The sequence below is a fragment of the Alosa sapidissima genome, chromosome 9 (genome assembly GCF_018492685.1).
Source record: "Alosa sapidissima isolate fAloSap1 chromosome 9, fAloSap1.pri, whole genome shotgun sequence".
Classification (NCBI taxonomy): Eukaryota; Metazoa; Chordata; class Actinopteri; order Clupeiformes; family Clupeidae; genus Alosa; species Alosa sapidissima.
Genome location: NC_055965.1, coordinates 6,068,365 through 6,093,606, shown reverse-complemented (window position 1 = coordinate 6,093,606; position 25,242 = coordinate 6,068,365). Strand labels below are relative to the sequence as shown.

The following is a 25,242-nucleotide window of genomic DNA, read 5'->3' as shown; positions in this document are numbered from 1 at the left end:
TGGTAGCGCAGTAATATAGAACTGAATGCGGTCAAGGTGTATGTTTGTGCTGGATTTTACAACAGCATCGAACATGATTCAGGCAATCACAATCAAGGACCGGAACTATCCGTTTTAGAAGTTCCCTTAAGATTTCATCTATTGCTCGCAGGATTTTATCTGACACTGTCATCATGCTGGCTCTAGTAGCAGGATTGCTGTCCACCATTTTGGACACTGCTCTCCTGTAAGGATTCCCAGATAGGATACTTTGGATATTGCTGGGCGTGACGGTGTGAGTTAGTAGTCTCTCCCCGATGCACAGCTCAGCGATGACCTTGCCCATCGCCCAGACGTCTGAACGCTGGTCCCGCACAGCGTGCTGCTGCAGGATTTCAGGAGCGGAGTAAGCCAAATTGCCTAAGTTACGGGCAGACGATATTCCATCCCTGAAGAATTTAGCCAGTCCTAGATCTATGATGATGGCGCGGTGTGTTTCATGTTCCACCTGTAACACAATAGCAGAAGAAGAAGCATAAGAACAGCACTCTGTAATCACTTTGTGTAGTGGTAGGGTCAGCTACGAGCTGGGACTAGAACATACTTTAGGTAGATGAGGAAGCTATTTAAGCAGGTCACAATGCAAAAAGAAAGCTTTGAACATGATTCCATGACTTCATAATGTGGAGCAAACATCTCAATTAAGAGAGTTTGATTCAAGCGTTCTTTTCCGAATTGCTCTTACCATAATGTTGTCAGGTTTAATGTCCTGGTGCACAATGTCTTTACTGTGAAGATAAGTCAGCCCTGCACACATGCCACTGATAATGCTTGCTTGAACAAAACGGTTCAACTGTAGGACACATTTGAATGGAAAAAGATCATAATTTACAAGAACATGTACTACCAGATCCAGTAGGCAATAGCAAATCAACATCACTCACACAATCACTCATACAAACCTTTATTTTAGACTTGTGAGGGTAGAAGATTGTTGTCTCCAGCTCTTCCCCTGAGATAAACTCCAGAGGAATGTTCCATTTCAAATCCTTTACCCAGGGGTCACCCAGAAGCCTCACCACATTTGCATGCTTTGCTTTGCTGCAATTTTACAGTGGTATATGTCAAAACAAGTATAATTATCTAATCGAATGATCTTTCTAGTCTAATTATGTCATTGCCTATTTATAAACATTATCCTAAACCACAGTATCCATTTCAAATGGATGGAAGTATTGTCAATTGGTCTGCGAAGATGTCTCAGAACAGACATAGACACTATTAATACTCATTCACTCATTGTCAACATACAGACTACCAACCTCCACCTCACAATGAACTCCTGCCCTCACACGCAACTCACCGATACACTTTGTACCAGAGGTGGGACCAAGTCACTGTTTGGCAAGTCACAAGTAAGTCCCAAGTCTTAGCAGTCAAGTCCAAGTCAAGTCCCAAGTAAATACAGAGAAGGGCAAGTCGAGTCCAAGTCCAAGTCACATCAAAGCCAAGTCGAGTCCAAGTCCAAGTCCCAATCTTTTTCAAGTCCTGAACAAGTCATCAGGTACTCTTCACTTAATAATGCCATTATTAGACTATCGATCATAATTTTAGCACTTCCATCTAATCCACAGTATTTTTTGTTTATAAATACAGATTAAAATATGTTCAATGTTTCTGTCTTGTAATCTTTTACGACATATGCATGCGCATACCTGTGTAATCTGTAAACGGATAGCTACATAACACTCAGCACAGCTGCAAATATATATATTGTTTTTCCAAATTGCGGAGCCCACTGTAAGGATGAGTAATAATTTGACTGATGGCAGTTCACTGCGCTAGGCCACAGATTTGCCTGCAAACAATGTATTAGGCTGTCTGGCAGTGGCGACTCATAAGGGAAGCCAAGGTCAACACTTTTATATTATTTAAAAGATAATAATGACAGTAATTTTGTTTTAAAGTATTCATTTCTTAAGAAATACTACACATTTGATGCTGGTTATCTCATTTGTAAATGGTGCACTGTCACTTTAAGCCCATTGTGTCACACGTTCTCATAATGATCCTTTTTTTACCAGCTCCGTTCAAATATAGCCTATGGCTAGTCCACAAACTCAAACATTGTTTGTGCCACATGTATAGCACAATATTAACAACGATAAGCATGATATTAAGTTGGCACAAACAGCTTTCATTCCCTTGGAAAGAGAAGCATGTATGACATGATGCTTGCTTGACATTTTCTGTTTGCAATTAAAAGTGAATTATGAGCCTGGTAGCCAGTAGCCACCTAGCTACAGTAGCTGAGTGAAATGTATTTCAATCGGCATATCATGTGCTTCATGTAAATAAATTATTGAATACTTCAAGACTATTAAGACCAGTTCCATTGCACAAGGCAAAGACAACTCTTCATAATATTCTTGTCCACTTTTCCAAATCACAGTGAGTGCAGCTATGTCATAGTGACCTGGATCTCATAGTTTATAACAGTACAGTAGGCTAGTGAGAACCGGATAATTCACAATCTCCTCTAATCTCGTATTTGTTGCCTTCACGATTTCCTTTTATATGTTTCTTATATTTAAAAGAAGATATCAATCATCAACAATGACAAGCCAGCTGGAACCTACTAATTTTCTCTCCCTCTCGTGCGTGCTTGGATGCGTTCTCAATTAAATGCAGTAGGCTAGCATAAGTTCAAGTTGGATCTTAATGGAGAGGACTCGAAAAGTATCAACTTTATGTAACATGCTGTTGGTGCTTTTTGACATTAAACGTTCTCTAACAAGAGTGCAAATCAGTTTGCAGTAAAGCTACTAGTGATTGGCTAAATGTTGGTCCTTCCTCTGTCTCTTGGTGCCCTACACACAGTGCGTAACGCGTGTGGGGGTAGCGGCAGTACTGTACTGTGCTCTGGCCGCTTGTCTCCGCTATTTTTTTTAATTATTTTTTTTAGTCGCGGGAAAGCGTCTGTGGGGTGACTGGTCCACGATCAGGAAATTTAGTTTTTGATTCGAGACATGTCAAGTCATCACAAGTCAAAGAGGCAAAGTCCGAGTCAAGTCTCAAGTGAATAGTATTCAAGTCCAAGTCGAGTCGCAAGTCATGCCGAATTTTATCAAGTCAAGTCTGAAGTCATTAAAATCATGACTCGAGTCTGACTCGAGTCCAAGTCATGTGACTCGAGTCCACATGTCTGCTTTGTACTCTCTCACTAGGTCAGTCTCGCTGATGCAGTCCACTGGAACCCTCTTAACGCAAGCCCATTGGTCCCCATACTTTACCTTGTAGACCTTCCCAAAGCAGCCTTGGGCCAGAGTGCTGGTATCTTGCTGTGCCATCTGAAGATCACAACAGAATTAAGTAAAAGTAAGTAAGTGGATGAAGTGAACTACAGTAAATGGGCTCAGCCATAAAAGGCAAAATCCTGAACAGGGTTTTACGCAAAGATTGATTCAGAGAAACAGTTCAAAAACATCATCATTAGTCACTGCAGATAGTCTTAGAACTATTCTGACATACTGTAAAAGGAAGAAGATCTTCGCTATTCTGAAGAGATAGACCTTTGCTACTTTACATATTCTGAAGAGGAAAAGATGAATAGCACAAAAGCAACAATTACAACATACAACAGTTCAATGACAAAAATAGCATGCTGTTTACACGGGATGCTACGTTTTAACATGTTGAATGAAAATGAAAATTAAATGTACACTAAAACATAAATTATGATTTTTTTTTGTCAGGATATAGGCAGTCAAATGACAGGAACACTTACGAAAATAGTTCAAGAATGATAGGACCACTTACGAAAATTACGAAAATAGTTCCTGTTACAAAAAAATTGAGATTGCAAACCTTTGCTTTAGCCATGTTGTCTGATGGGAGATATGCTCTTTGATTAGAGCAGTGCGCAAGCTGAGCTTTAAGTAGTCCTGGTCCTTCTCCTTTTGGTATTCCCGTCATCTTTCTCATGAGTCATGACAGTCAGGTCTGACATATTTATATTATGAGTTGCTTGACTTCAACGAGGGTGTACTCAGCAGTATCAGTTCAAAATAAAAACAAAATCTAATGCTATGCTATGATTTATCTCAAGTCAAGTCAACTTTATTTACCCCTTTATTTAGACCATTTCATACACAGAGGTCATTCAATGTGCTTTACATGAACAAAAGCAAACAGGAATAGCTGATAAGAGCGTAGAAGGGCAATAGTCAAAGAATAGTTTAAAAGGTAAAGAATAATAATAATAAAAAAAAGAAGAAGAAAGCATAGAACACACAAGGTAATAATACATAAAAGCATATAAGGGGCAATCATTTAATAGTGTTTAAAAAGTAATAATTAAAACAACATAGAATGAAAATAAAACAACATAGAATAAAAAACAATATAGAATGATTCTACTATTCATAAACCCAGTGTAAAGTAGCACTCTGAAGATTCTTGAAGTAGTTCCAAACTGTCTCAGGGGGTAGCTATGCTGCACCATCAAACCCCTCCCGCGCCCCCCGAATGACAGTGGATACCTCTCTTGGGGATTACACAGTCAGGCACATCAGTCTAAATATAGTAACTGATTCACTAGAGCAGAGGCCAGCAGACTCAGTAGTCACAGTACAGTAACAGCAACAGTAGCGGACTGCTTTCCGGGAATTCTCCCAGTGTACTGTAAATTGGTCTCCTGCTTTCACTATTCCAAGCCTGGGCTGAAGTTAAAGGAACATGGCAGATTTTTTGGAAATGAGTTTCTTGTCTACCAGTTATATCCTTCTCCTCTCTGCGTGCCATCACCCAGTCTGACACTGTTAGCCTAGCTTAGCATAATTCACTAGAAGTGGGTTAGACCAGTTAGCCTATAGCTAGCCTTAAAATTGGCATGGGCACCTGATGAACATGTTAAAAAGGTTAGTATGAGATTTTTGCCGAAAGCGGGTGTTTAAAATGTCCACAAAGTATGGTGTTTAAACATGATGATGTTCTTTTTGTTTTTTTATATATATATATTTTTTTTTTTTCACTGTTCAAATAATGGCTATAATAATCTATGATATGACTTAATATGCTGAGGAAATAAATTCAAAAGTGCTTCGTGAATAAGTTTTTTTTTCACATACAAGACATTTCAGGCCACAGATATAACCTACATGTAGGGGACACAATGAAAATAAATTAACACTCCCCTCAATGTCAACATAATTTCTTTGCATTGGTGTGCGACTTTAGAGTTGACAAACTCCGGTGATATGCAAATTCCTTGCTGCAGACATTGCAGAGGACTTTATTTTAATCAACACTTTATTTTTATCAACACCATCAGGCTGTTTTTTTTAAAAGTAAATGTTCCAATGAATGATCTAGGCAGCACATTTTCTTCTCTCTCCATTTTACAGTCTAATGGTTACTGACTACAACGGCTCAGGGTCAAATGATCATACGGAATCGATTAATCTGCGCTATTTTTTTTAATCAGTTATTTTTTCTCAAATTAATTAATCGAAATGAATCAGTTATTTTGACAGCCCTAATATATATATATGTATATATATACACCATGGTCTAGGTTGAAAAGGCGTCATTTAAAAAGTGATATACTACACCTATGAAGTAGATCTGGTAAAAAAAAGTTTAATCGCCGTTCCATATCAATGCTTATGAATGGTAACTATAACAACGATAGTAAGACGACGGTTGAGCCTGGGGGCAGGCTTTGCAACAATGGAATCAACTGTAAACAGCTGAAAGAACTAACGATTTTAGCTCTAAAATTCATTTAGTATTAATAATTGATTTTATATTTATTTATTTCGTAAGTGACCATGGTATAAACGGGATAATGCCTTTCGATGCATCCATTATCAGAAATAAATGGACTTCGTGGAAGCTCCGCTTCTCGTCGGACGGTTCACGCCTCCACGTCGTCCATTTATTTCTGATATTGGACACCTCGTCGGGCATTATCCCTTACATATACAAGTTTCATTCCATTTAAGAACTTAGAACTGTAGACAAATTAGTTAGATAGATAGATAGATAGATAGATAGATAGATAGATAGATAGATAGATAGATAGATACATGTAGATAGATAGATAGATAGATAGATAGATACTTTATTGATCCCCAAGGGGAAATTCAAAGGTCTCAGTAGCACACATCACACACAACATGCACTTACAGCAGAAATGGTAAATATAAGTATAAGTATAAACATATAACCAAACTCCACTGTACAATAGAGACAGTAGAAGATAAGAAGAACTAACAAAACTAAATACTAAATATACTATATAAATTAAATTACTATTATTATTTTTTTGAATCCACAGTGTGCTTGAGGGTGCTCAAGCATGAGACGCTTGCAGTGACAGGGCCGGGACTGGCCTGTAGTTCTGTGTGCGTGGTGAGGTGCTCAAGAGAGTGAGTGTCATGGTGAAGGTGCAAAAAGTAGTCCAACAGTAGTCCTGTAGTTATGTGTGCATGGTAAGGTGCTCAAGAGAGTGTCATGGTGAAGGTGCAAAAAGTAGTCCAACAGTAGTCCAACAGTGCAACAGTGCAAGCATAAGGTCTAGAGACCAGCATAAATAATATGGACAAATAGGAGAGTAAAGTATAATGTAGACAAGGTAATATAAAAAACTATGTCAGTGCAAGAACAGGTTGAGGTAATAGGGTTATATGTGTGCTAATATAGCATGAAAAACAGTGTAGCAGTAAAACAGTAGTAAAAACATTAGGCTGTGGACATTAGTAAAACAGTAGTAAAGCAGTAGTAGGCAGTCAGTACTCAAACATGGAGAGGGTGGAGAGGCAGACAGACTAAGCAGAGAAGTCTATCTCTCCTCTTCACTTTAGTGAAGCATTGAACAGTTCAATGGCCCTGGGGACTAATGACTTCTTCAGCCTTTCAGTTGTGCATGGCAGTGAGCAAAGTCTCCAGCTGATCAAGCTCTTTTGCTTTTTAATAGTGCTGTAGAGTGGATGACATTCATTGTCCAAGATGTTGATCAGTTTGTTCAGGGTCCTTTTGTCAGATATTGTAGTGATGCACTCCAGTTCAGCTCCCACTACAGAGCCAGCTTTCCTTACCAGCCTGTCAAGTTGCCCAGCATCCTTCTTCTTTGTGCTTCCTCCACAGCATACCACTGCATAGAAGAGGACTCTGGCAACAACAGCCTGGTAGAACATCCTGAGGAGCTTGCTGCACACATTAAAGGACCACAGCCTCCTCAGGAAGTACAGCCTGCTCTGCCATTTCTTGTAGAGTGTGTCAGTGTTAACTGACCAGTCCAGTTTATGGTCCAGGTGGAGACCCAGATACTTGTACTGTCTATCAATGGAGACTGGTAGCAGAGCGGGCTTAGACCTGCGGAAATCCACCACCATCTCCTTGGTCTTTGAAGTGTTGAGTTATAATGTATACTTCACAAAGACCAATAAAATCAGCACAATTAATAATATTAATTGAATTATAATTTATAATATATTGATTTAGACAAATTTGGGAGTAAGTTGATGGGGCAAGTTGAAGTTGTTGAGGACAGCTGCAGGTCAGCTGCTGGGAAATCGGGCAATTTTCCTATTGGGACAGTTTTGCTCTCTCTTTCCTATGACCTTAACCAGGGTGTAGGGTAGGATAAGCCAGGGGATAAGTTTCCTCACTGCAAAAAATAAAATCTAAGTGTTATTAATCTTATATTAGGATCAAAAACTCTATTTGGTATTGATTTTAAGATAAAGAGACTCTCTGGAAAGATCATTTTGACTTGATTTAAAAAGAGTTATTAAAAGACATAAGGAGACAAAAGTCAAATTTTCTCAACACACTGTAGGCCAAATGTGCTTGTTCTTAAGACAAATTAGTTTAACACACTGGCAAATATGCTTGTTTTAATGATAAGATCTCTTAAAATAAGTCCAATTAAATTAAGTCAAATGATTTCACAAGAATGTGCTAGATAAGTCTCTTCATAATGAAAACAATACTAACAATATTTTTTTTTATCTTGATATAAGATTGATAACACTTGGTTAGATGTTATTAGATAAGCAGTGTTTGCACTGCATCACCTGTGTCTGGCAAACCTTCTACAAATACTTCACTTCCTTACCCTACAAATATTTCATGTGACCCTGGAATGGGGTCCACTGACAGCGGCATGTTGAAGACAGAGGACAGCTGCAGGCCGGTTGTCGGGAAGTCAGGTGGTTTTCTTACTGGGACAATATTTTGCTTTCAATTTCCCTATATGAGGGTGTAGGGTAACACGAGCCAGGGGAAGTTTTCCTCAGACTGCAAAAACGTATGCAAAAATGTAGCTTATCTAAATCAAACTCTCTTTAAATTAAGTCAAAATGATCTTTCGAGAGAGCACTGGGTAGGTCTCTTCATACTAAAAACAATACCGAATAGATTTGTTAATCTCAATATAACATTAATAACAGTTGGTTAGATTTTATTTTTTTGCAGTGCAGTGCAGTGTCCTTATACAATATGACAAACCTATGACAATCCTTATACAATTTGTTTCATGTGACCCTACATTTAGTTTGCATTCTCCATCTTCACCCTTCTCTAGAAAAGAGAATTATGTAGAAGTGGTAGTGGATAGTGGTGAAGTGATTTTTTTTTTTTTTGGGGGGGGGGGGCATATATTTGTGAGGTTTATTTGGGGGGCATATAACCCATAGAAAAAGCAGAATTTGAAATGAGATCTCAACTGTTTTTCCCAAGGAACCCTTTGTTCAATGTCAAGTTTATTCACATACTTGAAAGATGTAAGTCAATCAATACAAATAAGGAAATTCTTAGACTCCGAGACAAATCAATTTCACAGAGTAAGTTAAATAGAAATAATTAATATAAATATTAAAAATAACAATTTAAATCTTAGTGCAAAAATAAACATATAAGGAGTTAGCATTAAAATGGCAATAGTAAACAGTGCAGACAGAAAGCCATCACCTATGTCTGGCAAACCTTCTAGTATTCTGTAAACCTTTAGTAGTGTGTTGGGTGATCATATTCCCCTTCATAAGACCTGACACTATTCATTCCTCTGTGGGGGACATGAGTCCTAGACAATTGCAATTCAATGCAATATCATTTCATTAAATTAATATTCTGTGAAAAATGAAGGCTTGAAATCCACTGCAAGGGACATTTGATAAAAACATTTTGCAACATGTTTCTTTCAACCACAATATTGTAATCATCTAAAAAAATCTTGATATTAAAACTTTTACCAGGAGGATAGGATTTGCATCAAGTTAAATGGCCGCAGCCCTGTACAGTCCACAGATATCTCTCTATGGACAAACTGTTTCCTTGGCTGCCCCCTATGATTTTCTGTTGGCCAATCATGACGGCAGTGGATCCAGCCTGGTGTATCTCCACCCATACTGTACCGCACCACCATTATTGGTACCCCACCGGGAGGGTGCCAAAGAGTGGTATGGTATGGGTCGTTAGTTTTGGTTCCAACCATGGAAACGCAAATAATTGTGTACCATCCTGAACCATACCGGAAACAAGAAATAAGTATCAGATTGGCTGACTTATCATCTATGAATTTGTGTGTGTGTGTGTGTGTGTGTGTGTGTGTGTGTCTGTATGTCAGAGCACATTCATTTCTTTGTGTGTGTTCATAAATGGATGTTCGAGCGTGCCGCATATGTGTGTGTGAGATTCTCTCATTTTTCATTGTCCCATCTTAGGACATGGCCTTAAACACATGGCCAGTTCAAAACAAGGGTTAGTGTCAGCAGTGTAACAATTCTCAGAAGTTACAGATAATCACAATGGGCACCAGTGTCATCCTGACAATGAGAGGGGCACACCATATTGCATGGTCACCCAGAGAGCCTGGGGCACTGCTGCTATTCATGTGGCACTGGGGGTCAGAGTGGCCTCCAACCATTCTGCTGACCACAATGTCATTACAGTAAAATGTTGCCTTCATCTGACCAAGGCTTGGATTTTGTTTTTTGTCAGAGCAAAAGAACAAAGAAGCAGAGACACAAGCTGCTTTCAGACCTATGTGTAAGTCCGGATGTTCTGCGGATGTCAAACAAAAAATGTTGCAACATGTTTATTTCAACCAAAATATTTTTATCATCTAAAAAACAATCTTGATATAAAAACTTTTCAGTATAAGTGTTAATGACAGTTCATTTTCAGTATAAGTGTTAATGACAGTTCATTTTCCTGATGACAGTGTTACGTCCCTTGTCTAGGGCTTAGGGGAATAACAAAGAGCAATAACAGGCAGACAAAAGATATCAAATTAATTATTTATTAATAACAAAAATAAAATAACTTAGGAAACTAAGGCTCCATTTTAAGGTTAACGAAAAAGTATACGGCAAAAGCCGGAAAAATCACCAGGCCTACAAAGTAGGCCCGAACAGGCCGCAGTTCACTTCCCGGCCTCTCTCACCGAGAGTGGCTGAAGCGGCAGTTGAAAACAACTCTGGCCCGAGGCTGGGCCCGAAGGTGGCGAGGAGTGGCGTGGCAGGCGTCTCAAAGAAAGTCGGAAGAGCGCCCCTGCTGACGTCACGGCTGAACTTTTAAAGGGCCAGCAGACATAAATGATCACATCCATCTAATCTTTCCTAACGATCCACTAGCTGCCTGCCCCATAAGCAGGCTGTCAAAAAAACGCGTCTCTGTAGGCAGCCTAGGCTCCGAGATCTGTACACAAAAACAATAGCTACCAACAGGGGTTGGCAATCACTTAAAAGCAAAATAAAGTGTTTCAACCAATAACCGACGAGAGGCGCGTTGAGAGTTTCAATTGCACGGGAGGGAGGGGGAGGGAGTAGCAAGCTAGCTCTCTGTTTTGTTTAAAAAATCAACAGAAGTGACGTATCCCTGCTATCGCTGATACAACCTTTAAAGCCAACAGGTGACCTGTGCACCGGTGCACTCAAGGGCGTAGGTTTGATGGGGAAACAAATATTGCCACCTTTAGAGGACAAACAAGAGACTTGTACAGCCACCAACAGACAGACAGAGAGCTCCTAATCCTCGCTCCCTCACACTCCACCGTATCATGTTGGTGTCGCAGGGCCTACGCTGAATGGGATGACACCACACCCATTACATCATCATCCTGCAAACTGCAACTATTTCAGAGCTGAATTAACAAAGCTCTGTTATAGGCCTATAATACTGTATAAAAAAGTATTGGTGTTATGATGTAATTTGCCATAAAGAAGCCACAAGATCTTTCACTTCCTTTTTTTATGCATGGCCTCACTTTGGTCCTGATTTATAACTACTTTGTATGACTGATGGTATTTTTCCAGGAACTACAGAGGCTGCAATGGAATATGGAAAGAAGCAGTAGCAGTTTGCATTTTACATTAATGCCGTATGGGGGGAATTCTCCCATGTGGGTAAGTCAAAAAGGGTGTAACTACGTACATTTCGCTTCGCTTAAATCTGTCATTTACGCGTGATTGAGGGAGTTACGCGTTTTGGAAGGAGCAACCCCAAAATCTGGGTGTTTCTTATGTATACAACTCTTGCGCGCATTCTGCCATGGCTTAGCCCAGTGGTTCTTAAACTGGGGGTCGGAACCGCCTTTGGAAAACAAACACAGAAGAGACTTGTACAGTACAGCTACCAACAGACAGAGAGAGAGCTCCTAATCCTCTCTCCCTCACACTCCACCGTAGCATGTTAGTGTGTGTTCGAGATCCGTCGCAGGGCCTACGCTGAATAGGCAGACACCACACCCATTACATCTTCTCTGGCCTGATCTCTATCTGTAGTGATCTCATCTGCAGCCACTGCACAGTCCGGTGCGTGAGGATGAGGAGGTCTGACTGCTGGACACAGCCGATTCACTTCAGTCTCACTCTCCTGCTCGTCACAGCTCATGTGGTGTGTTTACACTCAGCCTACATTATATTTACAGTACAATAGGCAGACTTGCATCTGACAACAACTGGAAACATAGCAAAAACAAAGATATCGGGGCTTGAACATAGCAAAAACAAAGATATCGGGGCTTGAGGGAAAGGGCAAAGCCAGAAGGCCGTGATACAACTAGCATTACCAAAAATGGCTTGGTACAGTCCCCAAGACCGAGCACACTATTCTCTGTGTTTGATCCCAATGGGCTAACAGAGGAACAAACAAGAAGATTCTTTGTTTCGCCAAGCCCCTCACTGCGGGGGTCAGAGCTGTGCGTCATGCCCCTCACTGTGGGGGTCATCTGCCCATCTCGTTAGTCCAGACGCAACATGTACCTCACTCGTCATCATCATAGAGCTCCTGGGAAGGGCCCATCCCGAGCTCTTTGGGCAACTCCTGGGAAGGAATGAGTAAATGTTCCAACACTGCTGGGTTCTCCTCCGGCTTTGTGGGATATTTAACCATCTGAAAATGTGCAACTTACCACAGCCATCTATTTCATTGAACAACAAGTTACTGTAAACTGCCAGATCGTCCGCAAGAAGAGGGTGATTTTCAACTCTCCTGGCCCTGGAATCCCTAAACTTGCCATCCTCTACCCCATCTCTCTCTCTCTCTCTCTCTCTCTCTCTCCCTCAGTCTCTCTCTCTTTCTCTTCCTCTCTCTCTCTCTCCCTCCGTCTCTCTCTCTTTCTCTTCCTCTCTCTCTCTCTCTCTCCCTCTGTCTCTCTTTCTCTTCCTCTCTCTATCTCTCGCTCTCTCTCTCTCTCTCTCTCTCTTGTTAAGTGACTAGCTGCCCGAGCAGTGTTGGTGGCTAATGGTGTCAGCAGACTTCAATTAGCTCAGTGCTGTGCTCCGCTGCCCTGTCCCCTCTCTCCAGCAGGGCTTCAAATGCTCTGAAATACCACAGCCATTAAGCGTGAATGTTTGATGGGTCTTTAACCACGGACAGAGAGATGGGGGGCCGATGGGGACACAGTAAAGTCAGTGAAGCAATCACCCCAGTGTCTCTCCATGGCAACAACCCCCCCCCCCCCCCTCCACCATCACCACCCTGCCCCATGACCACCTACAATGCACAATCAATGCGCTTCCAGATTGCAAATTTGCCAGAGTTACCACTTGCTTACCAACAGACGCTTGCAACAAATACATTCATGCATGCATGAATAATCTCAGGTCTTTGCAACGTTAAACACTTTGTTTATGTTATTCCAGCCTATAAATATGACAATGAGTTTAACTGTTTCAATCATATGTCTGTGCACTATGGACTCACATATATCTCTGGCATTTACACATACTGACTGACATTCTTCAGTTAAATTTACTTGTTCCCCATAATTCGGATCAAGTGTGTATATACTGTACAAGTACATTGAAAATGACCTGACAACTAATCACAGTTGCAACACAACAGATTTCATAGGGTTCACAAGGGACAACAGACAACAGAACTGGCATTTGCAGGAAATGATAGCTTCAGCGAAAGTTCTACTAGGAAGACTCGTAGTGTAGCTTACTCCTCCCATGCTTACACGGAGCCAATCTTAGCTTTGCCTACTTTCGGGAAAGCCCTGCAATCTGATCATTCACTCATTCAATCAGCGCTAGCCTATAGGAATTCAGTGGGCTCTTTAAATATGTACCACCTAACACTGCTTCTGCTTCTCAGTACGCTGACTTTGACGTCCTAGCTCAGGCTTCCGCGTGGACCTGGGCTCTCTGCATTTTTACATTCGCCCCTTCTGCCCTCAGTGGCGTTACTTGTTACAATCCTACCGCGCTCGTTTGCTGCGCTGTTCAGACCTGTGCGTCCTTCAGTCAGGACCACTGCATGTCGCTTCATCGCTAATCTCTGCCTATCGGAGCCAGTCACGCTCACGCTGTTGCAGCCTTCAATTCACGATAGCCTACTGCCGGGTCGCCGTCCTCGCGCAACTCTGTTGCAGGCCCATGTCGTGTTCGGCAACAATTTCTCAAGCTTCAGCGTCTGGTTGGTAAGGTTATCGTGCTCTCTTCCCAAGCTCCTCGAGCTGGGCTACACTCTACCCACAGTCATGCAACCTGCTTGCCAACGATATTCGGCGGGCAGCAAACTGACTTGTCTGACATGGTTTAACTTTCACTTAAGCCTCCTTACATAATTCCTGCTGATTTTATAATCCTTGCGATTCGTGCTGTAAATTGCTGGCCTGCACCACGCGCCGTTGAACCCAACCCTGTATTAAGACCTGTTTAATTGATGTCCTACACTCACTGTGGTTATCTCGATGTCTACCTTGGTTGAGCGTCGTCAAACCAGTTGTATTTTTGTGTAGCCTCTTAATTTGCCTCGCTGCTCGTTGGGCTGCATAGGCTTTAGGCTAGGCTACTCGTCTGCTGGACCTTCGGTTCAGGTATCACTCCTTGTGCATGGCTGCGGGAAGCCAGTTCATCGTTGCATTCGTTTAATCATCTGGGATTGCGTCCCATACCTTCTGGTAGGAAGTCTACACGGCCTTCCTCGGGTGATTCTCTGCATGCACTTGCCGTTGCTCAAACTACTCTCAGCTACCGCTGATCTGTGATGTCCCAGGTATGCCGTGACGTCCCCGACGTTCTCAGCTATCTGGGTTCTCAATTTTGGGGGGTCTTACACCAAAGCTCGAACCAAAATGACGGCACGCCGGCCCATGGTCATCAATTGCCAGTATGTCACACAAGCTATTATCTAGGCAATAATAGGTGTTTTCTTTCAATGCCCGTATTATGTCAGTGTTCATGAGCTGACACCACAGTGTGGGCTCATGCCCACATGGTTGAGCTTTTAATTAAGAAGCTGTGTCATTTGTGTATGTAACATATCCTTCTAGTGTCTTTTGTATGGTTAAAATGTCTTTTCTGATTCCGTATTGTGTATTGGGTTCCTAGGAATTCTATGGCAGGCCTCACTTTGCTCACTGCCCACCAGCGGGTCGCTTCAGCACTCCATATATTGGTTTTAATGGTTACCGGCTGTCCATGATTATGTCGGCATTTTGCTAGTTGTGGTTTAAATGGTGGCCTATGCTGGAAGTTCGTTGATCACGACTACCAACGTAGCCGTTGGCTGGTTTTACCGATGACGATGCTACATGTCACCTGTCTAACCACTCCTTCCTTCTCGCAGGTCAAACGGAGCGGTCCATCATCACTGGCAGACTCAAGTCTCCTTCAGGCCAACGCCGCCCCCTTCATGCACTCTCTTTAGACAACGGGTCTCTGCGTGTCCGTGTGATTTCAGCCCATCTAGTCACGCCATCAGTCACATTGATTGCTGACTCGAATTGCTGTTTTAGCAGGATCCTCTGCAAATAATGTGTACTCTAATTTCCATTCTCCATTTTGCCTTGGCTGTTTTGTTTTTGGCAGATATGCTCACCCGAAGTGATCGCGCCAGGGAGGATGTGCAAGTTCCTTTTACATTCTCCTCCCAATCTTTAATTTGCTAACCCCTGCAGGTGCATCATGCCTCCCCTCTTCCGTTGAGGGGATGCAGTTCGTCAATGGAGAAGCAGTTCCACATATCACACTAACATCTACTTTCTTACAGGGATGGCAGTGCCGGTTCACAGAATCACGCAATCGTGTGGATCATGTTTCCAGTTCATACTGGAGGGGGGTCATCCCTCCGTCTTCACAAATCTCCCGAAGGCCAGCGCCTTCGAGGATATCTCCTCTTGTAGCACGGCTTAAAACTAGCCTTCCTAATCCCAGCACTTATCACCTGTCTAGAACTGACTCTTGACTGTGTAAAACCGGCACTCACTGATGCACTTTCGTTATTGTGCTCTACCTTGTAAATTGTTTTTAATTGCACTGGCATTGTGGGAGAATTGTTTTAGCTTTAACCTGTTTGCCGTCACGTTGGTCTAGGTTGCCCTAGACGCTGGTTGCCCAGCTCACTGTCCAGGTTGCCTTGGACGCCGGTTGCCCGGCTCATGACGCTCGTCTAGGTTGCCCTAGACGCTGGTTGCCCAGTTTGGTCCAGGTGGCCCTGGATGCCGGTTGCCCGGCCGTCATGTCTGTCTGGGTTGCCCTGGACGCTGGTTGCCCAGCTCATGGTTCAGGATACCGCTATACGGTCAATGTTAACTGCCTGATTCCGGACTTCGACGCAATTGGATGACACTACGTCTGTCATCTGTTTAGATCGCCTATGGCCCGCTATATCAGCTACACATATATTGGTTCCCCGCGATGCAAGGGGCAAAAGTTACGTGCATCATACTCCTTGCCAGACTCAAGTCTCTCCCTGAGCAAATGCTTCCGTGAGAACTCTGGATTCCCAGGGTACATTGTCAGTCGCTTTGATTAAAAATGTCCTGGCCACATGGAATGTCGCGTGGATGCACACCCCTCCACTCACTCAGGGGCCAGTGCTTGGCGCATGACTAATATAATTTCTGCATCCAGTTGGGCGATATGTATTGCTTATTCTCTCCTCATTGCTACCTTTACTCATTGTCTCTCCAGCAGCCAGTTCTAAACTGTACTATCCTGCCACAGTGGTGCAGCTGGTATAGCAAGCTCGCGTTAAGTCATTCTCAGAGCTCCTCTGCACTCTGAGATGCATAAGCGCCATGGTGGTACCCCAGCACTCATCTGTTCGTTGTCTCGTCATATTTCAGTAACATATGTTTCTTCCTCCTGTCACATACAGGCATGAATTGTCCTGAAGTCCTTTGTCTACGTCGCAAGGTCATGCTTCCCTCGCATTACTGATGGTGCTCATCTTATTTTGGGGGGCTTTCCAAGAGCAGGTGCTAAGGTGTAGCTCACACGCATCCATCTTGGCCTTGGGTCTGCAGCTCATGCATTCATCTCACTCTAGCCGCTGCAGGTGAGCTATCGAACCAGAACACACATCTGGCTTCACAAGCACTAGTCTTCTACAAAACTAGTCATAATGCTTATCTATCCTAAATATTAAACCACATGACTTCGATGCGAATATACTCAAGCACCCATATCAACTAACTCATTGCTCCGGTCCCAAGCATCTGCAACCACAAGCTCTATTCCCCTGCATTGATCCTGAGTACATCATGTTTAACCTTTTAACCCTATGTTTTGCTTCCCTGGTCCCCGTTCACTACCTTAAACTACGGCTCACACTTTACCCGATTTTCAGCAGCCATCTAGCTAACGTGCTGCTTAAATGTAACCTCTTCAAAGAGGTTCACTTCTCACTCATTCCGCATCGGCGCAGCCAAGACTGCCGGCCAAAAAGGGCTATCCACGTCATCCATCAGGATGCATCAAACTAACTCCTCTTGACATTTTCGATGCTCAGAAGTTGCTCTCCCATGTTAACTCAGGTACCTCATTTTACCTTCACAAATCCTGGTGGCGGTGGTTAAATTCTGGCATTCGCCTTGCACTAATTGCTGAAACATATTGGGCCCCAGCATGCCGGTAGCTTGTGGTGATTTAGTCTCAGCCATGGGCATGTCGCCCTTTCACTGATTGCCCAGCTCGTTCGACGCTTATGGTTCAGGTCACTTCTCGCCGGTCGCCCGGCTCGTGATGCACGTCTAGGTTGCCCTAGACACTGGTTGCCCAGTTTGGTCCAGGTTGCCCTGGATGCCGGTCGCCCGGGCATCACATCGGTCTAGGTTGCCCTATACGCTGGTTGACCAGCTCATGGTTCAGGTCGCACCGTACGCCGGTTGCCCGGCTCGTGACGCTCGTCTAGGTTGCCCTAGACGCTGGTTGCCCAGTTCGGTCCAGGTTGCCCTGGATGCCGGTCGCCCGGCCGTCACGTTGGTCTAGGTTGCCCTAGACGCTGGTTGCCCAGCTCACTGTCCAGGTTGCCTTGGACGCCGGTTGCCCGGCTCATGACGCTCGTCTAGGTTGCCCTAGACGCTGGTTGCCCAGTTTGGTCCAGGTGGCCCTGGATGCCGGTTGCCCGGCCGTCATGTCTGTCTAGGTTGCCCTAGACGCTGGTTGCCCAGCTCATGGTTCAGGTCGCGTCGTACGCCGGTTGCCCGGCTCGTGACGCTCGTCTAGGTTGTCCTAGACGCTGGTTGCCCAGTTCGGTCCAGGTTGCCCTGGATGCCGGTCGCCCATCGCACATCTTCCTTCAGCCACCGCCACCAGTTGGTCCCCGTCTCGTCGTGGGGGGTAGGCTCCCCGCCCCTGCCTTCATCCATCGGCAGGAGACGAGATCCGCTCATCGCTGGACGGATCCGAGACGGGGCCTACGCCAAAGACTGTTACCTATTCAGGACTCTATCATGCTTGCATCCAAGCCGTTCCTTTACTAATTAAATCGTTAACTGATTCTATTCTGTCTACTAAGTCTTTCTGGTAGAACTGAATATGCAAAATATGCCTATGTATCCTGTCCAGGGGTGAACTACCACTAATTGTGCAATCAGAGACTGGGGAAGAGTCTACATACTATAACTTGAAAATTAAACTTTCCATGGCTCCCTCTCTGTCAACTTTTTATTTTGTCAGAAAAAATAATGTTTCTCACTACACCGTAGCCAGTGAAGAGAAACATTTTGAATAGTGTCAGGGATCCACAACTAACTTAACCACCATGTTGTGTTAATTTGCAAGAGGGCTACACTTGTTCATGTGATGGCCATGTAATTTAGAACATTGTAACCCTTGTGTCTTTTGATGTGTGTGTTACTTTTGAAGAAAGCACTCTCCATTTCAGTTACCAACATGATTGCATTGTAGAGAATATGGCAACTCCTAAAACTATGTAATAGAGTTTTTTTGAAGATGGAAGAAAATATTTGTATTACAGAACTGAAACTGAAGTTTCAACATCTGGACATTTTTTACCAGAACACAACATGAACAAAACACAATGCTGTCGGACCAACACGATCTGATCATCCTTTTCATTGATCGGCCCAAAGCGTTTGTTAAATAAGCTCGGCTTACCAGGCCCTGCTCTGAGATTGATGCTCTGGGATTGTTACTTCAGGGCTTCCATGAGAATGCAGTGTTCTTTGCGTGAATGGGCAATCTGGCGGCGCAACATTTATCCCTTTCAGCCATCACGGCCAACAGCAGCTTTACCTTCACCCTGGAGCCCCTGCAGTTGGTCGATCCATTCCCGTCCTGATGGCCACTTTCAATCACGGGGACTTAGCGGTTGTTTTCTTCCTTCGACTCCTGGAGAATACTACATACTGCGGAAAGGGGGGAGTGTGTGTGTGTGTGTGTGTGGGGGGGTGGGGGGGGGGGGGGGGGGGGGCATTTATTTCTTCCGCCGGAGGTGCAGGGACCGGCCGCCCATCCAGCAGAATACCGCTGTGCCGCTTTTTTTTGATAAACTAGCACAGCATGGGGCTCCCAAATATTATCTTTGGCATGCAGCGAATGAAGAAATCAAAGCGGAAAACGATAGAGAAAAAAACAGAAGAGGAGAAGAGAAGAAAAAAAGAGACAGATGTTTAGACAACTGTACTGCGTGTGCCTCCGTGGAAGAAATATGTTTTTGGATAATTCAGGCGGGTAGAAGCCTATGGGGTGCAGGGTGTGTGTGTATGTGTGTGTGTGTGTGTGTGTGTGTGTGTGTGTGTGTGTGTGTGTGTGTGTGTGTCTGTAGCAGGGAAGGGATGCTAGGAAAGGAAGCAGCGGCTGTCACGAGTAATCACACTCTAAGTGAGAAATGGGGGCCGACAGCTTGGCGTGACGGAGATGTCCCGTGATGGAGTAGAGTTGCACTGAGCAGCGACACCCAGGCAGACGCTCCACACACATGCTCCATGCTTGATGGGGCTGACTGGTGAACTATCACACACACACACACACACATGCACATGCACAGCAAATCTACAGACGTGCTGTGTGGGCATTTATATAAATGTATGTGTACATATTTACACATCCACACACTGCATAACATAACACACACTGTATAGTGATAACAAACGCACACACACACACACACAGACACACACACACACCCACACACACTTGACAAAAGAAAATTGTGTGTATGTGTGTGTATAGCTTGCTATTTACCTGCTTGAAACATGAAACATGTACCAGATGCCACACACAATGGAAAAAAGATTTATGGCTCATTTTGAGTGCTGGCTATGGCTATATCTAGGCCACTTATTCTATAAAGGCGTCACAAACAACTAACCACAGCACACTTCTGAGCCTTCAGGCAGAGCATTTTCAAAGCTCACATACTATACAGTAAAGGTAAAAAGATGAGGAATGGAAAAAAAATGGCGTCACCTGTCTGTTGGAAATTCTGTTTCAGTTGGCTAGAGCCCAATCTAGTCAGCCGACATGGACAGAGAGCATACCCACAATCCCCATCACCCCACCCCCACCCCGACCCCCACCCTTCAGACACCCGTCGGCCCCCAATCCTCTCTCTCTCTCTCTCTCTCTCTCTCTCTCCTGTGAGCTTGACACATGGCCGCCCCGCGCCACCGTGCCAGCATCATTTGTCCTACTTACACGCTGACGGTGGCACCGCAGGTAATTACACCTAGAGCCCTCTGTGCTGCCACTCGCCTGGGAGCCGCTGGAGGCCCAGCACTCACACTGACGTAGCGTGACGGAGCGAGAAGAGGGCGGAGGTGTAAGATGGATGACGACGCTAGCCGTGCCTCGTGTTACTCCGCGACAACGCCACTGACACCAGCAACCATCAGCTGCCAGGAGCTCGCCACTCTAACTGATTCAGTACTGATTCAGTAATCCTAACCTGAGCCTTTGCATCTCATAGAGTTTATAATGGAGCCAAAATGACAGGTGACACCCAGTCAGAGCCACTGAGTTTACCCGCGGTAGCTTCATTTTAAGGTGCTTCCCTGTGCAACTGGCTCTCTTCAGACCACAGGGAGGTTCTTCCTGTTGCCCTGCAGACTGCTCCATTCCCTCATGCGGGTCATCACACCAGACGTCCAAAGGCTGAAGTGATTTCAGAATGAAGTAAAAACAGATAGAAATCCATCAGCGTCCATTTGTGAAGCAGGCACCCTGCGGTCAGTGCTGGGCTGGACGCAGTAGTGACCGCACTCTTAAGAGGCACTCTAACATGAGTTGTGTCCTTGCTGTGTAAAGGAATTTATATAACCAGAGAAAGGAATGTTGGAATGACTAGAATTACCTTGTGTGCGTGTGTTCTCTGTGTGTGCGTGTGTGCGTGTTCATGTGCGTGTGTGTGTGTGTGTTCTCTGTGTGTGTGCGTGTGTGTGTGCGTGTGTTCTCTGTGTGTGCGTGTTCATGTGCGCGTGCGCATGTGTGTGTGTGTGCGTGTGTTCTCTGTGCGTGTGCGCATGTGCTTGTGTGTGTGTGTGTTCTCTGTGTGTGTGTGCGTGTGTGTGTGTGTGCAGTGAGATAGTGAGAGACAGACAGAGAGAGAGATAAACAGTGTTACATCTGATTCAGATAAGCGTCTGTTCAGGAAAATCTGTCACAGAACAACAAACCACACACACACACATACACACACACACTCACACACACATAAACACAAACAAACACACACACAGACACAAATACACACACACACACACACATAAACAGAAACACACACACACACACACACACACACACACATCTCCATCTCTCTCACACACACAAACAGGCCCCTGGCCCCACTTTAGTCATTTTCAGCCCCATGCAGCCAGGTCAGGAGGCCGGCTTCGTAAGGGGTCAGTTCCTATCTCAGCGTCCTGCTCCCTCAGTGAGTCCATCTGCAGGAGCAACTCAGACTGGCTCATTTCTGTAAACAAACCCACAGCACCACACTCAGCAGCAGCAGCAGTCCACAGGGCACACAGATGGGTGCACAAACTTTAGGGTAACATTACCCCCCCAGCCCACCACACACACACACACACACACACACACACACACAGACCCATGCACACAAGCATACAGATGTATACCCCCTTTCCCTTTCTCTCTCTCTTCCTCTCTCTCTCTCTTTCTCTGTCTCTCACACACACACGCACAAGCATGCAGATATATACCCCCTTTCTTGCTCTCTGTCTACACACACACACACACACACACCCTACACACAGATACTTATTGCCCTCTTAAAACTTTTAGAGCTCTTTGCATATGCCAAGCAGTAAACAAACAGTGAGGAGGAGGAGGCGGAGGAGGAGGCCGCCGCCTGAAGGATTGTGCATTTACCAGTCGCAAATCTGCTGCCAATACGGAGCTTCCGCACCTAACACCTTGATGTCTCTCAGCAGGCTCCACCACACAAAAGAATTGCCATTTACTTAGGGCTTCGAGGCACTGTTTGTTTATAAGCATTAGTGTGAGAAAGAGTGTGTGTGCGTGTTTTGTTTGATGTGTGTGTAGGTGAGTGTGAAGAATGTGTGTGTCTGTTGTGCGCGTCACAGGGTGGGAGTTTGGCTCTGCATGTACGTGTGACTTTTCACAATGTCGGCATCTGCATGCATGCCTTTGTGCCATGCAAATGAGTTTATACGTATACACATTTGCACATTTCTATGTCTATGACTGTGTTGTGTGCATCAAAAACACAGTGTGTGTGTGTGTGTGTGTGTGTGTGTGTGTGTGTGTGTGTGTGTGTGTGTGTGTGTGGTTCTCTGGATATCATCAGTATTCAGAGTAAAGGTATAGGATTTGATTCACATGAGGCGTCTCCCTCCCAGCTGACACAGAGCGGAGTGGTGACTGATGCTAACATCACTTAAGCACTGATTTACATCCCACAGAAGGGAACGGACAGAGAGAGAGAGAGAGAGAGAGAGAGAGAGAGAGAGAGAGAGAGAGAGAGAGAGAGAGAGAAAGGAGAGGGAGACTGAGATGTTTGGAGTTAGAGTGGGGGAATATGAAGGCTGTCCACCTGGTTGTATCCCAGAATGCTGCAGGGCTCTCGACTGAAAGCATTTGAGGGGTTGCCTCAGTAGACATGACACTGGGACTGTGAGTGGATGTGTAACTTTTTATTTCTTGCAATTTTGTGTGTGTAAATAATGTATTTTGTGTGTGTGTGTGTGTGTGTGTGTGTGTGTGTGTGTGTGTGTGTGTGTGTGTGTATGTGTGGAATCAAATCACACCTGCCTCTATTTCTGTAGTATACAATATTCATTTCATTAGCATTATGCACTCAGATGGGATGAACATATACACATTTAGGCAAATTACCTGCAATTGTGATCAGTTGAACCACACCGAATTCCAACGCCCACATTAAGCAGTGCAGTATCAAAGTGAATGGCCCGCAATCAAATTCAGTGGGATGACGATGGCGAAGAAGGATCCCATTACCATGAAATGAGTGGAGCGACAGAGCAGACAGCCTAAACCCCACTCATCACCAGGGTCTGCTCAGGTGCACTGAAACGAGACGCAGCCGACACGTCTCGACGCTAGATAAACATGCATTGCAAATAAAGCTCCATATTGTGGATTGATTTTGTCTCAGGCGATCCCAGAGTGATGCAGCATATGCAGTGAAACAGAACAAACAGGAGCCGCCGTGTGCGTCTCGCGTGTGGCTCGTTGATGCCTGTCTGTCTGTCTGTCTGTCTGTCTGTCTGTCTGTCTCTGTGTGTGTGTGTGTGTGTGTGTGTGTGTGTGTGTGTCTCTGCCTGATTCTGTCTGGCTGTTAAAAGGCTAATAGTAAGCATTGTGGAGATGTCGTTTTTTTATCCCAGGCCTGTCTTGTATAAAACGTCGATCGTCGATTCGCCCTGATCGTTTCCATTTGTTCAAATCAGCCCTATCCTCCAGCAGTCATTTGATTCTCAAGTCTCATCATCCAGCAGCACCCCCCCCCCCCCCCTCAAAACACACCCCCCCCCCCCACACACACACACATACACACACACACACACACACTCCCCACACCCACTGTCTGCCTCTGTCTGTTTTATGGAGGGTGCTTCTTAACCAGACAGACTCGTCTGGAAGTGGCAGAGTTAAGCAGGCGAGAGAAAAAGAGAGAGAGAGAGAGCGAGAGAGAGAGAGAGAGAGAGAGAGAGAAGAGAAAAGAAGAAGAAGAAGAGGCTGCCCTCCGGAATGACAAATGGCGCGGCGCTCCCTCGTGTCTTTTCAATTACAGGCGGGCATTAACACAACTGTTTGTGTTTGTTTGTTCCTCAGCGACTCCACTTCAGACACCCAATTATCTGGGCTTTGTTGGGGGAGTGAAAGAGGGAGGAAGGAGAGGAGGGGGTGGAAGAGATGGATGGGAGAGAAGAGAGAGGGGGGGGGAGGGGGAAACTGGATGGAAGGATGGAGATGACAGCCAAAAAGGAAGATGGGGAAAGGGGATGGGATTAGGGTCGGTGAGTGAGTGAAAGAGTGAGAGAATGGAGGGAAGAAGAGAGACAAGGATGGAGAGAAGCGGCCACCGGCACTGCTGCCCCATGAGGAGGAAAAGAAACACATCTCTCATTCCCTCCATGACTCAGTTATTGGGTGAGGAGCACAGGGCTGTTTCCAGGAGTACAGCATGGAGTGGCCAGGAGGCAGAGGATGAAAAAGAGGAGGATGAGGAGGGGGGTCTTTGTCTCCTTGAGCAGACCTCAGCGAGGAGAACCCCCCCCCCCCCCCCAACCCCTAGCCCCTAGCCCCAGTAGGAGGCCGATTCCTGGGCAGAGAGAGGAGAGGGGTTGCCATGGAGCCCCATGCGGGTGCCCATTCCAGCGACACACTAGATGAGCTTCAGAGAGAAGAACACGAGGGCCTGGTCTGTTCCCACTGCAGGAGAGCCGGCCAGCCCAGCCCAGCCCAGCCCAGCAGGAAGCACGGACCAGGGGAGCAGAGCCACTCCATCTGCCATCAGCACAAGCTGGAAAACACTGGCCTCTGCTCCAGCTTTACAACCCACTGGGACTCCAGGCCATAGGAGGGACTGGAGGAGTGCCTCACACGAAACGCCAGGGTTCTGGGTCTTAAGATAAAGCCTAGACACCCAGTGCAACCTACATTTAGACCAGGGGTCGGCAACCCACGGCTCCGGAGCCGCATGCGGCTCTTTGATCCCTCTGATGCGGCTCAGCTTTTGAAAATAATAATGAGTAGGCCTATTTAATTAAAATGTATTTTTTTTTTTAGTTCGTAAGTCTATCTGAGTAATTTATGTAACTTCCCACCTCCCTTGACTACATAACCGTAGCCTGCACAATATTGTTACATTTGTGGTTCGTTGCCATGTCAATATCAAACAAAATCACCGATTTCCCTCCATTTCAGTCAACAAGAACACTTACTTTAATTGTTATTGTTGATGTGTGCGCTTGCTATAGGCTAGATAAGGAAAATGTCAAAAAGGAAACGTCAGCGACCACAGCTTGCGAGTGCGAACACAAGTGGGCTGAAA

General features: G+C 44.8%; 1 protein-coding gene across 2 annotated transcripts in view; it reads right to left on the bottom strand.

Annotated features, from left to right (window-relative positions):
• Positions 1 to 3,900, bottom strand: part of LOC121719324 (mitogen-activated protein kinase HOG1-like) — a 3,903-nt gene extending 3 nt beyond the window's left edge. The window contains exons 1-6 of one of the 2 annotated variants that reach the window (XM_042104805.1): positions 3,847 to 3,900; positions 3,196 to 3,329; positions 1,343 to 1,357; positions 942 to 1,080; positions 725 to 832; positions 1 to 487 (exon numbers count right to left, since the gene is read on the bottom strand). The exon at positions 1 to 487 is cut by the window's left edge and continues 3 nt beyond it. In XM_042104805.1, the coding sequence (XP_041960739.1) occupies positions 32 to 487; positions 725 to 832; positions 942 to 1,080; positions 1,343 to 1,357; positions 3,196 to 3,329; positions 3,847 to 3,861 (867 nt within the window). In that variant the 5' untranslated portion in view covers positions 3,862 to 3,900 and the 3' untranslated portion in view covers positions 1 to 31. Of the gene's footprint in view, positions 488 to 724; positions 833 to 941; positions 1,081 to 1,342; positions 1,358 to 3,195; positions 3,330 to 3,766; positions 3,822 to 3,846 lie in introns of those variants that run through there. The other variant, XM_042104806.1, reaches the window with a different exon arrangement.
• Between the last annotated feature and the right edge of the window lie 21,342 nt (positions 3,901 to 25,242).